The sequence below is a fragment of the Sturnira hondurensis genome, unplaced genomic scaffold (genome assembly GCF_014824575.4).
Source record: "Sturnira hondurensis isolate 20B ecotype Veracruz unplaced genomic scaffold, ASM1482457v3 Scaffold0021354, whole genome shotgun sequence".
Taxonomy (NCBI): domain Eukaryota; kingdom Metazoa; phylum Chordata; class Mammalia; order Chiroptera; family Phyllostomidae; genus Sturnira; species Sturnira hondurensis.
In genome coordinates, this window is record NW_028093985.1 from 18,695,953 (window position 1) to 18,709,921 (window position 13,969).

At 39.0% G+C, this 13,969-nt stretch overlaps 1 protein-coding gene across 13 annotated transcripts in view; it reads right to left on the bottom strand.

Moving 5' to 3' along the window:
- Positions 1-650: 650 nt before the first annotated feature.
- The window catches only part of MCTP1 (multiple C2 and transmembrane domain containing 1), a 470,646-nt gene continuing 457,327 nt past the window's right edge, over positions 651-13,969 (bottom strand). For all 13 annotated transcript variants that reach the window (XM_037032112.1, XM_037032114.1, XM_037032117.1 and 10 more), the window contains 4 exons: positions 9,431-9,540; positions 6,778-6,887; positions 2,824-2,921; positions 651-1,898 (listed from right to left, as the gene is read on the bottom strand). In XM_037032112.1, the coding sequence (XP_036888007.1) occupies positions 1,827-1,898; positions 2,824-2,921; positions 6,778-6,887; positions 9,431-9,540 (390 nt within the window). In that variant the 3' untranslated portion in view covers positions 651-1,826. The remainder of the gene's footprint in view (positions 1,899-2,823; positions 2,922-6,777; positions 6,888-9,430; positions 9,541-13,969) is intronic.

Below are 13,969 nucleotides of genomic sequence, written 5' to 3' on the forward strand. Positions count from 1 at the left end.
CTAGGTACATCTGAGGTTGTAGAATATCAGGCATGTAGACATCTGAGTAGACACCGTCATCATGAAACATAAATCTCACACAAGATGTAATCAAAAGTTATTTCAAACAAATTACACTATCGATAAACTTTCTGTAGTAACATCAACTTCATGGAGTATTATGTTTTAGCAACGAACAGTGACGGTATGCGGATGTAAGCATGTCATGACAAACGCACTAAATAGAGCATATTGAGGTCACAGCCTTTCTGGAGAAAGGGATTTAATTGACAATCTTTCAACCATAGTATATAAACATCAAAATAGTTCTATCATAAGAAATAGTATTTAACAACACAGCTTTAAAATAAAAATACTTTAAAAATCAGCTTTGATGAGATTAGTTTTAAAGAATCTTTAGAATGAAATATATATTTCTTGCTTTTTGTTTTTCTACATTTTCCAACATAACCCCCACCTTCACCCCATCCCTTTATTATTAATAAAGTAGTGCAAAACATTGTAGCAATTTCAGCCAAGCTTAGTCCCCTACCAAGTTGGTGGGGGAGATAAGATACTCTCACCAAATTATTTCTCTTTCCAGAGGTATACTTCCTTGATATGACAGGAAGCTAGGTAGAAAAACTACCATAAGAGTCTTGGGAATGCAATTTTTTTAAATATAGATTCTATAGTACGTAGTGAAACATTTGTAAAGGCAAACTCCCCCTCCCCATAAGCAAATAGGTTTTTGTAAAACCTATTTTACAAAATAGGTTTTCATGCATTCATATTATCAACAATGATTATTTTTTTCTACAAATGAATGTAATGAAACACTGGCATATCACTGAACACATTGCATTCTCGTCTACATTAAAATCCACACTAACAACAAAAATCGTAGTATGCACTAAAGCATTTCAGTAACCTAAAGAGACAGCAGATACTTTATTTTTCTGTGAGAACACTTGAGTATTAAATATTTCTAGGTACACAGAGGTGTAATCTAAGAACAAAAGCAATATGGATGTAGTTTGCTAGTATGTTTAACTACTGAATTTTGCTAAGTTGCTAACTTGGTACAAATTAAAGTGGTGATAAATATAAAAATTCAGATAGGCAATCATTTATAAACCTGGCAGTATTTATGTGTAATCCAGTAGAGATATTAAGGTTTTAGATGGAATGATAGAAGGTTTAGAAGTTTTCTTTGTAGGATTTCAAAGTGTAGAAGATTCTTTTGAGGGGGTGAATATACCTTCACTCAGTAGCTTAAAATCAGCCTTTTGCTCAGAAATAAACGTTGGGATCTGAAATCAGAATTCATGTTAAATTGAAATATATCTGTTCCATTATTCAGGTGTTGGGACTCCCCCCTCCCTTTTGAAATGTATAAAACATAGAAAACTGTAATGGATTACTTTTCAGATAAAAATAGTCACATTAAAAAAACATTAAAATCAAATGGACATTTATATGTTATATAGATTTAATCAGAGCAAAGCATTTAATCTAATCTAGTTCTTCCACTTGTGGTTAGGGAGTGTGTATCTCCCATTGTGTCCATCCTCACGTTTGCTGTTCCAATGTGTCATATTATTATCCACAGCTAACAAGGCTTTCACACAGCAGTAAGTAAACCTTTATCAAATTGATTCTGTACAATGGAAGTATATTTTCAAAGTCATATGCCCTTGTACACTATTTACAAATTCTCTTGATCATGATAGAAAAACAAGCAAAATAAATAAAAAGCAGAAAGAAAGGAAATGCTGCTGAGGCTTGAAGGCTTTTTCTTTTATCTTCCCAAACAGATGCTGGGCTTCTCAGAGCTGGCGAGCTGGCTAGCCAAGATTGTTTTTCTTCCTTTTACACGGGCTATGAGAGGGATCTGGTTTCAGTTCTTGGTATTGCACCTGTTTAAACAGAGTTCAGAGAAACACTGGTCAGGTGGTCACTCTCTGGCAAGGGAAGGAAAAGCAAAGGAATGAAAGACTGCTTGGAGGAAAAAAGGGCTCACTCTGGAAGCTGGATGAGACCTGCAGCTGGGATGCCGGAACGATAGAATGAAACAGCGAGAGTTGGAAGGGACATCCTGCCAGAAACTGCATGGGAGCCCTGATGTGAACTTTGGTAACAGACTGGAGTTTTCACTGTCCATGAGACATTCAAAATGGAAACCATCTCCATCTATTGATTCTGAAGGGTCAGATAATGGTTCTTTGCAAGTTATTGTTTGGACTTATAATATAGGCTTAATCTCCATCCAGCCCACTCTCACGTCTGATACTAAATCAAAAACTGAAACAAAGGAAAAAATGTAGCTGTAACCCAGCTTCCAGATTTTGATAAAATGATTTTTCATTTTACTCTGAAAATAGTTGATGATTAATGAGCAATAATTAACCTCAAAGGATTTTTAAAGAATTGAGATGTGCCCCCCGTCATCACTCTTCCCTCCTCACTGACTCCAGCATATGCATCTTTAAAATTTGTTTAATTTGTGCAAATTGTGCAAAGAAGTGTTTTTCTCCCAAATGTCCACCAGCACACTTTACTCATCTAATATTCCTATTTCCCCTCTTCAGGTAACAGTGACTTCCCCAGAGACCCCAGCTGACCCTTCAGTGGAGACCTGTTCCTGACAGCTCTGGTAGGTTCCTCACGCAGTTCCGTCTCCTTCCCCATTCTTCTCTGTAAGCTTAGCACCCCAAGTGGACTAAGTTTCTGATGGCAAAATCTGCCACAGGCTCTATTAACTTCACCTGTCTCCTCTTAAAAGGCTATAAAAGTTAGAAACTAATGCTATACTAAATCAAAATAATAATGAAAAGTACATACCACTTGTACATCTGAAGGGACTCTGGAAAGGAAGTCAAGTAGTTCATTGTTATCAATTGCATAGGGACACCGAAGTTTTTTTGTAAATTTATTGATGCCTGAAAAGGGAGCAGATCAAACAGTATTGAAATCTCCAAAGTTTGGAGTTATAGAAAACACATTTCTGGCAAATGTACTAAAGTGATTCAAAGGTCTGGATTAAGCAGTCCTTTAGCCCTGACTGAATTAACCAATGCAGTCTTCGGCCATACCAGCCTGAATGCACCAATCCTGCCTGAATGAACCAACGCACCCAATTTTCTCCCTCCCTCTCTCCCTTCCTTCCTGACTTCTTCATTCCCTTCTTCTCTCCCTTTGTTGTCCCTTTCCTCTCTCCTTCCCATCCCAGTGGCTGCTGTTTTTCTCTTTGTACTTCAGTGACTTCCTTTGCAGAAAAAAGGCTCCTTATTTGGGCAACAAAAGACACCTGGCAAGAATGAGCAGTGACCTGACTTGCTTCTCCCCTCAGTGTTACAGAGTTAGAAGCTTTGCTTTAGAGTCAAAGACGAAACAACTTCCTACATTTTGGATTGAGATGGTTTTTAAGGCAAGAAGTTGTATTGATTGGTTTCCCCCTTTTTAAAAGATAAAAAAAAATTTGCATGTGTAGGGGGGGATGAGGGATGTCTGTTTGTATGCTAAATGTTTAGAAGATACTTGACCTTTATTTTATTTCAAAACAAATCTAAATGTATATCTTCTTTCAGCTAGGACCTACATAGACATTTTTCCACAGAGGACATACAGATGGCCAACAGGTACATGAAAAGATGCTCAACATCACCAGTCATCAGGGAAATGCAAACCAAAACCACAGTGACATATCACTGCCCACCTGTTAGAATAGCCATTATAAAAAAGAAACGTGTTGGCGAGGATGGGAAGACAGAATCTTTGTGCACTGTTGATGGGATTGTGAAGTGGTGCAGCCAGTATGGAAAACAGCATGAAGTTGCCTCAAAAAATTAAAAATAGAACTGCAGTATCATCAAGCAATTCCACTTTTGAGTATCTGAAGAAAATGTAAACACTAACTCAAAAATATATGTACACCCATGTTCATTTAGCATTACTTATAATAGCCAAGATATGAAAACAACAAAACTCTCTACCAGTTGTCTACCAATTGTCTATTGGATGGATAAAAAATGTGATATATATACATATATTTATATATGCATATTTATACACACATATATACACATATGTGTGTTATTCAGTGGTAAAAATAGAATGGAATCTCGTCATCTGCAACTACATGGATGGACCTTGAGGGACATTATATTAAGTGAAATAAGTCAGACTGAGAAAAAAATACCACATGATCTCACATGTGAAATCTGAAACAGAAACTAGTTTGTAGATACAGAGAACAGATTGGTGGGGTGGTCACAAGAAGAGGGAGTTAGGTGGGAGGTGAAGGGAGTCATACGGTGCAAATTTCCACTAATAACATACATAAGTCATGGGATGTAATGAACAGCTTGGTGACTTGTTAATAATGCTGTATTGCGTATTTGAAAGTTGCTAAGAGTACATCTTAAAAGTTCTCATCACAAGAAAAAAACTTTCCATTTCTACATCTCTGGCATTGGGATTTTTAGAGACCAATTTTCCTATAAAATTACACAAGATTTACATCGAATGCTTGCAAAAGACCATGCCATGTTTGACTCTCTTGGATCACTTCTTGGATTAGAATAGCCAAGAAATTAGTGACAAACAGTGCCTACCCACACTAAATTATTCAACAGTTAATCCTCTGCACTACTCAAAAGTCAGTGTGGCTAAGGGGTCAGTGGAGGTGAAATTGGAGCTATTATACAAACAAACAAAAGATTTAAAGAGATAGGAATGTCAAAATATAAAACTAGAAGTATCTATTCTATGTATTGTATAGTGTCATGTAGGATTTCAATGGGATAAGTCTATTCTTTTAAATTTGTATTGCACTTAAATGATCAAACATATACAGATAAAAATATATCCATAAACAGCTTCATATGAAATCAGCAGTCTGGTACAACCGAAGCCGTTAACTAGAGCACCTTGGCTCTCTCTAGGGTGTGTAGCAGGGTAGTATTATTCAGCAGTAGTGATTTTGGTCCCTGTGCCCCCTTGTGAGACCCATCTGAAATTTCTGGTTAATATTTCAGCAATCACCTACCACTTAAAGAAATACTGTTCTTATTTCCTTGGATGAAATAAGGCCAAACACATTCTCTAAAAATTACATTTAAGACAGCTAGCCAGTGAGGCCATGCCAGGTTACACAGCCAGATGTCCGCCATGGGTTCCAGTTTCTGAGACCCTGGGAAAGTGAAACCGGAGGTTCACCACCTATCACAACAGAGATGGCAGGCCTGACCTTAAGTTGGTTAAAGGTAATAAACTGCCACACCTCGTGCCCTGCCCCAATTCCTTCACTAAAATAGCATCTGTTTTAAATATCAGGAAGAAATGAAAGATGAGGGCGTGAACATACAACTGGGAAATAAGAACATGGTGGAAAATGCCTCTTCCCTAGCATGGTGAAAGTACTGTCTTAGCTGAAACTGTTTCTCTAAACTATCGAAATTTACAAAAGAAAAAATCTTCATTCCCCCTACCCTTCTCCTCCTACCCAAGATACAAAGGTAATGTCAGTTATGGTAAGGGTTAGGAGGGCTTACTTTTGATATGAAAAGAGGCCCAAAAAATAAGGGGATAGGAACCTTTAAACTGGAGGGCTTGGAAACATCAGACCCCCTTTTCACTATTCCAGCACAATGCTGTAAAAGCCTTCAAAAGAAAGGAACGAATGTGCTCTTTTATCTTTCTGCTTTCAGTGTTTCCTGCAGTTAAGACTCATTTCAGTTCTCTGTATTTTGCATAGGTTTAGCAGTCTTAGGTGTATGGGGGCCAGGGGCAAGTAGAGAATTCTGCTTCTACCCAACTACCGATTCGTGTGTGTGTGTGTGTGTGTGTGTGTGTGTGTGTGTGTGGTTACTGTTGCAGTTTTATATGTTAGTCAGTCTTGGAGATTAAGAATTGAATTTTTCAGCCCTGGTTGGCGTAGCTCAGTGGATTGAGCGCGGGCCTATGAACCAGACGATCGCGGTTCGATTCCCAGTCAGGGCACATGCCTGGGTTGCAGGCCAGTTCCCAGCAGGGGACACACCGAAAGGCAACCATACATTGATATTTCTCTCCCTCTCTCCTTCCCTTCCCCTCTAAATATAAATAAATAAAATCTTTTTAAAAAAAATAATTGAATTTTTCAAATCAAGAACTTTGTCAGATGGGAGGAAAACTCAAAACTGAAGAATGCTGAAACGTGGTACACGAGAACTATTGGCCTACAACATAATCGCATTAAAATTAGGACCGCAAAATATCACCTTTAACTTGGGTTCTTGCAGAAGTATTCTTATTAATACACATAAAACAGGTTTCTTATTTCTGAGCAGCCTGTCAGTGCCAAGGACCCTTTCCCTGCACCCCAAAGGTGACCTCTTAAACAGGAGGTTGTATATAGTACCATGTTTACAGACACTTCCACAAGACAAAGTACCATAGCACAAAAGCATATTGTCCTAAATGCACCACATGGATCGAAATGCCTTGTTTGTTTATGTATAAGTGGGGAAAATAAATCAGAGTGATATCTAGACAAAGCAACTCTTTGATATATGAAGAATGCACAACTACATGTTTATAGTATGATGCAGCCTATAGTGCCAGACAAGAAAAATGCATTTTGCAGGTGCACCTAAATCTTTAGACTGTTGTGATTTTTAACCAACCTGTCTCTTTTCATCATGGAGGAGCTTCATGACCATAAATGTAGGAAACTACTGACAGTGTAATTCATCCCTTAAAAATAGTTTGTTCTTAGCAGCTAAGACAGTTAAGGAAAAAAAAGGTTTTACTTACCCCAGACAAGGACAATGTATCTCAGTGGAATGAAGTAGAGGATGACTGTGAACACACAGAGGGCAACGATGGCCAGCCAGCTTAAGAATGGGACCGTCCAGTTGAAAGTACTGAATGAGAAATTAACACATTAGCAACTGGCATTTCTAATCAGGAAGTGAGGAGGCCCCCAAAGACACTTAAGGAAAATAAGAAGTTGTTTTTCTTCTCATTTCCTGGTAATGTGTATTATATTCACTTGGGGAGGGGTTTATCCAGGATAGTATTTGATCTAGTAAAGGGTTATAGTTAAGAGGTTTTTTCTTCCAGTATTATGCCTCAGCATAACACTTGGGAGTTATTTCTTAGCATTGAAGCATGTGGCTTGCTTCATGCTTCATGCTTGTGTCTCTCTAGGTCAAATGTTTTCTAATTTTTTTTTGTAAGTAAAAGAACCAAAGTTGGATCAATCTGGTTGTCTTGTTTTCAGTCACTCTTAGGGTCCTCTTCCTCCCATGCCAGAGTGAGTGCCCTGAACAGTTGCCAGGTGAAAGATCACGGCTCCCCTCCCTTACTGACACCTGTGCTTCCCTTGGTTCTGCTGCTTCTGGAGAGAACAGAAGGCTGAGGGTCTGCTTGCTTCCCTGCAGCTCAGCCCAGAGCCATCCATCGAGCCATCCATCACACTGTCCCATGTGTGAGGACACTGGCTCTTCACTCAGAAAACCCTCCTTCTGGGCAGCTTCACTGAGGGCTCCCTGTGTTCCTTCTCCTCTTGGAAGAATAAATATAAAAGAAGCTTTACCAGGGTACCTAATGTTAGAGGAAACAAGACGGCCCTTTTCTACTCCCACAATGCATTATGGACTCTAAATCTAGAACATGACATCCCCCCACCCCCCAATAAAGAGATGCAGTCCAAGAAACTTCTGAAATGGATAGTAACAAGTTGTACTTATAGAGGCTTATCACTTTGCACTTAAAGATCGCTTCTGAATCTGCTTTCTGCACAGATGTATTATAGTCTGTTTGACCCTAGGGGAATTTCTCAATTTTAAATATTTGAAAGATTACTGTGCAGAAGAGATGGCTCTTACAAGACTCACTGGATCCTATGCTGTGCTTCTATACCTCAGCCTATACTTACACCTATCTCACTACTATACCTATGGAAAGTGCTTCAAAACCCAGTTTACCCCAAGGTTGGTCCACTGTCAGGAACTAGTCATAATCTTCAACTGGCCATGATGTTTTCCAGCCAAGCAGCTGTTCTGAAGCCTCCTACCACCCAGAGTCATAACGAAACCTCTTGGCCTCAGACATTCACTAGCCTGACCTCAGAGCTGACTGAGTTGCCTTCTAGTATAAATGAGATGCTGCTGTCACGTATCAACACCCAGAGTACCTCAAAGAAAGGACAACACAATAGGGAAGTGCCCCATGTAGGACTTCACCCTGTGTTTCAGTTGACAGGATGAAGAGAGCAGGGAAACATTCTTAGAGATGGAGGGGAAAATCAAATGGAAGAAGGAAAGAGCACAGATATGAGAATCAATTTTCAGAAGTCTGAGACCGAGTGTTGCTTAGAGGCACATTTGGAAACGAGAGGAAGGCTGTTCTGTCTAATATGCTCTGAGAAAGGAAACTCAGCACCTATGCATGTGTGGAACTGTATTAAACAAAAAATCATATGAAATAAGATTCATTATCCTTTGAAACATGAAAGGCACCAGATGAATGACTATAGCATTAGTTTAAGTAATTTGCTCCTCTCAAATTCTGTGTAGGCCGAAGGAGCCAAATCTGCAGAACACCTTTGGTTATGAAAAATAAGCAATGAATAGGTATATGAAACTGGGAAAATGCAGGCTTAACTGGATATACAGCACCCTTCTTAAGTAGACCATGTAGCAGTCATTATGTAAGCCAATTTTACATAGTTTAGTAGTCGAGGGTCTCAGTACATCTTTTTACTGAAAAATCAACTGTTGTAAGTCACCTTATTGTTTATACAATAAACAGTTGTTTATATAAGTGTAGTAGTAAAAGGGATTGTTTGAAGTAAAGCACAAGTCGTATAAAATTAAGAATGTAAGTTTCATAAATTTTCATTAGATATCAATGAAGCTATATTTCCTTATTTAAAAAATTAAGGTGATTCTTTTAAATTTTTCAAAAATTCTAGGCATTTTTTAAATGACAAACCATTAGTTTATTTCATCTATAAGTTGACAAGGTGCTATATATATAATTCAATTTTTGAAAAATTTTAGAGTAAATTGAAAAAAAACCTCAACCAGTAATGTAAGTGTATCTTGATTACCTGAAATCCTCATTTTGTGTGGCTTATTTTTTTCTATCACAATTTCATATCCTGTTTAAGAACAAAGTCTTTTATTGTGAAAATGTGCTAGAATTTAGAAAGGTGTTATTTCTTCAAAGCTACAAGTATGACTTCTTTCCAAGCAATATGTTCTAAATTTCAGGAAGAAAATTGACAGAACTTTCATAAAACCAAGACTGGCAGGAGCAAAGTAAATAATGATAAAACTGAGCAATAGATCACCCAGAAGGAGTGTCCTGTGCCAAAAAGAATGTGGCATTTCACCCTCTGAGAAACAAATGGACACTCTGTCCCACAGAAGGCCAGGGCTCACATGCCAGCATCACTTACTTCTTTATCCTTTCGCCAAAGGAAGCCACTTCATCTAGGATGTTCTGGACACTGATACATACCTCCTGGATGGCATAGATTTTATTTATAAATCCCTTTTTTTCACCGTCCTAAAATACAATAAAAAGAGAGGTTCTGTATGAGTGACGGTATTCTTTAGTGCTTGAATTTCTTGACTTGTCCCTCTCTTGTATTTCTAAACCAAATGAACTTTATGTCTGATTATATGTAAATGGACACAGGGAGCCCATGAGAACTTCAGAATATAAAGGGAGGTGGAGGAGGAAGAGTAGCCAGCATTATAGTGTGCTAGTAAAAAGGTGTCTGCAAAGCAGGAGACTCAGATTCTGTTGCTTGTGCCCTGATGAACAGAAAAATATCAGTCGGGGAGGGAGGATATAAAGGTGTAAGAGAGAGGTCACATCTCAGAATGGCCAAATCCAGAACCTGTGCTGACCTTGGACCCACCGTGACTCACAACTTAGCAGACCCAGTTTTTCTGAGCCACTCACACCTAAGTTTGGTCTTAGCTCCAGACATTTCAATAGCAGAGGATGCTGGGTACAAATGAGAGGGGATGCTGGGTGCCTGTGAGGAATGAAAACTTCAAAAACATGACAGGGTCAAGTTTTTGGAACCCATAAAGTGGACACTTCTTAGTACCTTATAGAGATGATATACACAGTAAGCCCAGCCCCTCTTAGGAGTAATGGTAGCATATGCTGTGTCAGTCAGGGTTCTAACTAAACATTCCCTCCCCCCTTTGTACTTAGTTCTTCATTTTTAAACTTCGGCTGGAGTTAAGCAGACTGGTGTGCTCCAGGGAACAGGTGGATGGGGATTGAGCATAAAGCACCCAGAGAGTGGTGTTAGCCTGGGGGAGGTGTGTACACTTTGTAATTTTAGACCCAGAGGAAGAAATAGTGGTGGCCTTTCACGACTGAAGATTCTGCTTAGTAGCCTGGCATCACAGGCCTGTGCCTAGGCTGTTTGGTGGAGACTATCCAACCCTGATTCCATGACTCCGGTCCTCCATGCCAGCTTGAATATCTATGAAAATGTAGATCCAATTTCATTACTTTAACTTCTTTTGAACACTTGTGCACTGTGCCAGAACACTTGAGACCTCATGTGGCAGTTAGTGCTTGCTGAAAGCAGCCAGGAAGCTAGAATAATAATGTCGTCATGTTGCACATTTACATACTGACTTTCATTTCAGAAGAGTCTGAAGCACTTTGCACTGTGAACACTTGGCTGGGGCTGGCATCCTGCCACCTTAGAAACCTAGGGTAAGGGAATGACAGGTGTGTTTGCAGCCTCCAAGGATAATAGGACACAGTGGTACTAAGGACATGGAGGCCAGTTTTATAACATGATCTTTAGATACCAGTCCCTTAGATCTTTTGTTTTTAATTTCATTCCCATGGGAGAAGTTGCCTGCATTATTCATCTTACCTGTGCCACAATGGACTAGCAGACAATGAGGTACATGAGATATATAAGGCTCAAAGTATAAGGTAGATTATGTACTCTCAGAGTCCCCACTATCTTCAAAAGTTGTCCTTTTGTCATTGCAGAAGGGTCCATCAATTTCTCATCTTTTTTCCCTCCCCAGTAATAAAAGAAAATGCATAATTTTACCAACTTATTTTACACTTTAGAATAAAATGGATAACCAGTGACTTGAGTCCCTTTCTCGTTATCAGGTTGGTCTGCTCTAATCATCCCCATGGCCTTCAGTGTTCTCTCTCAAGCATTGGCTAAGTTCACTTACATCTATGAAGTAAACTGCTCCTATAAATATTTTTCCACATACAGAATAAATCAAGCTGGAGTGGAAGCATGCTGGTAGTACAATGAAAGTTCATTGAGAATAACATCTTACCAGTTTGAAATTAAGTCATGAAAAATAGTAGCAATAAAATATATAAAACACTTAGGCATAGCATTAACACGAAATGTACAGAATCTATATAAAGAAAACAGAGATGCTGTGTTTCTGCAATGGGACACTGAATTATAATAAAAGAATGTATTCTAAGATGGAGGCATAAGTAGATACACTTTGCCTCCTCACACAACCAAAAGAAGGGCAACAACAAATTTAAAAGCAAAAAATAACCAGAACTACCAGAAAACTGCACTATAAGGAAGTCCAGCAACCAAGGTGTTAAAAGAAGAAACTTCATCCAGACCAGTAGGAAGGGCAGAGATGGGCAGCTGGAGTGGAAAGGACATGCAGCAAGGCAGTGGCTGGAGGACCAGGTGACCCCACATTTCCATGTGGTTAAACTGGGAGGAACAGCTGGAGAGCGAGACAGACCCCGCAACTCAGGATTCCAGTGTAGGGAAATAAAGCCTTGAACCCTCGGAATACAAAACCTGTGGGGGTTGTGGTGGTGGTGGTGGTGGGGGGGGCAAACTCCCAGCCTCATAGGAGAGTTTATTGGAGAGACCCATATAGTCCTAGAACATATACAAACCCACCCACCTGGGAATCAGCACCAGATGGGCCCCAGTTTGATTGTGGGTAGTGGGGGAAGTGACTGGAAGCCAGCATAGAGCTGAGCAAGCAGCATTGTTCTCTCGGACCCCTCCTGCACAGACAGAGCCACAACACAGCAATGTGGGTTTTCCCACCCTGGTGACCACCTAAGGCTCTGCCCCTTACTGTGTAACAGGTGTGCCAAGATGAAAAAAAAAATACGGCTCAAGTGAAAGAACACATCAAAGCTCCAAAAATAGAACTAAGCCATGAAGAGATAGCCAACCTATCAGATGCACAATTCAAAACACTGGTAATCAGGATACTCACAGAAATGGTTGAATATGGTCTCAAAATAGAAAAGTGAAAGGTATGAAAAATGAAATGAAGAAAAATCTACAGGGAACCAACAGTGACAAGAAGGAAAAAGAACTCGACAGCTTGGGGCAGAAGGAAGAAATCAACATCCAACCAGAACAGAATGAAGAAACAAGAATGCAAAAACATGAGGAGAGGCTTAGGAACCTCTGTGAAACTAAACTTCCCAACATCCAAATCATAGGGGTGCCAGAAGGAGAAGAAGAACAGCAAGAAATTGAAAACTTACTTGAAAAATGAACGAAGGAGAACTTCCCCAGTCTGTCAAAGGAAATAGACTTCCAGAAAGTCCAGGAAGCTCAGGGAATTTCAAAGAAGTGGGACCCAAGGAAGCACACACCAAGGCACATCATAATTATATTACCCAAGATGAAAGGAAGGAGTGAATCTTAAAAGCAGCAAGAGAAAAGGAGACAGTTACCTACAAAGGAATTCCAGACTATCAGCTGATTTCTCAGAAGAAATCTTGCAGGCAAGAAGGGGCTGGAAAGAAGTATTCAAAGTCATGAAAGACAAGGACCAACATCCAAGATTACTCTATCCAGCAAAGCTATCATTTAGAATGGGAGGGTAGATAAAGTGCTTCCCAAACAAGGTCAAGTTAAAGGAGTTCATCATCACCAACCTCTTATTATTTGAAACGTTAAAGGGACTTATCTAAGAAAAAGAAGAAGGTCAAAACTATGAACAGTAAAATGACAATAAAACTCACAACTATCAACAAATGAACCTAAAACAAAAAAAAAGTAAACAACTATAATAGGAACAGAATCACAGAAATGGAGATCAGATGGAGGGTTATGCGTGGGGATTGAGAGGGAGGAGAAGGGGGGAAAGGTACAGGGAATAAGAAGCATGATTGGTAGGTACAAAATTGACAAGGGTAGGTTAATAACAGTATAGGAAATGGAGAAGCCAAAGAAATTACATGCCCAACCCATGGACATGAATAAGTTGGGTGGTGGAGTGTGAATTCTAGTGAGAGAGGAGTGCAGGGTGAGGGGAATAAAGAGGAGAAAACAAGTGGGACAACGTAATAGCAATAAAATATACTTTAAAAAATAATATTCTTTTTTTTTTCAGTTGAATGTATAGGTTTAATGTGATTTCAAGCAAATCCCAATGTGTCTGGAGGGGAGTGAAATTAGGAAAATGTGATAAAGTGCATTTTATAAGCAACAAATTTTTGTAAAAGAGAAATAATGAGAAAGCATGTATTGTACCAGATATTTAAGTAATTAAAATATGAAAGATAAGCACTGAAGGAGAGATTGGTGTATGATAAAGCTCCGTCATAAAGACGGAAGTACAACATTGCTGGTAAGTATGTTACCTATTGGGTGAAGATGATGTTAGATCCTACCTTAATAGATTCTCCGATCTATTGGAAATAGCACAAAACTACCTTAGCAAAACTACCTCAGATAGAGAGCTTCCATACATTCTAGAGTAATTAAAAAGTGAAAAGCTAAGCAAATTATAAAAACAGAAGAAAACATAGGTAAGTTTGTTACTAACCTTGGGACAGGAATGAACTCTCTAAACATACAAACACTACGGGAAACCACAAAGGAAAATAACTGATAGCAAAGGTTACAGAAAATTGAAAACATTATGTCAAGTCATAAATCTAGAAGGCTAAGTGGGGAAAATTAGCAGCAAATATGACAAATCAG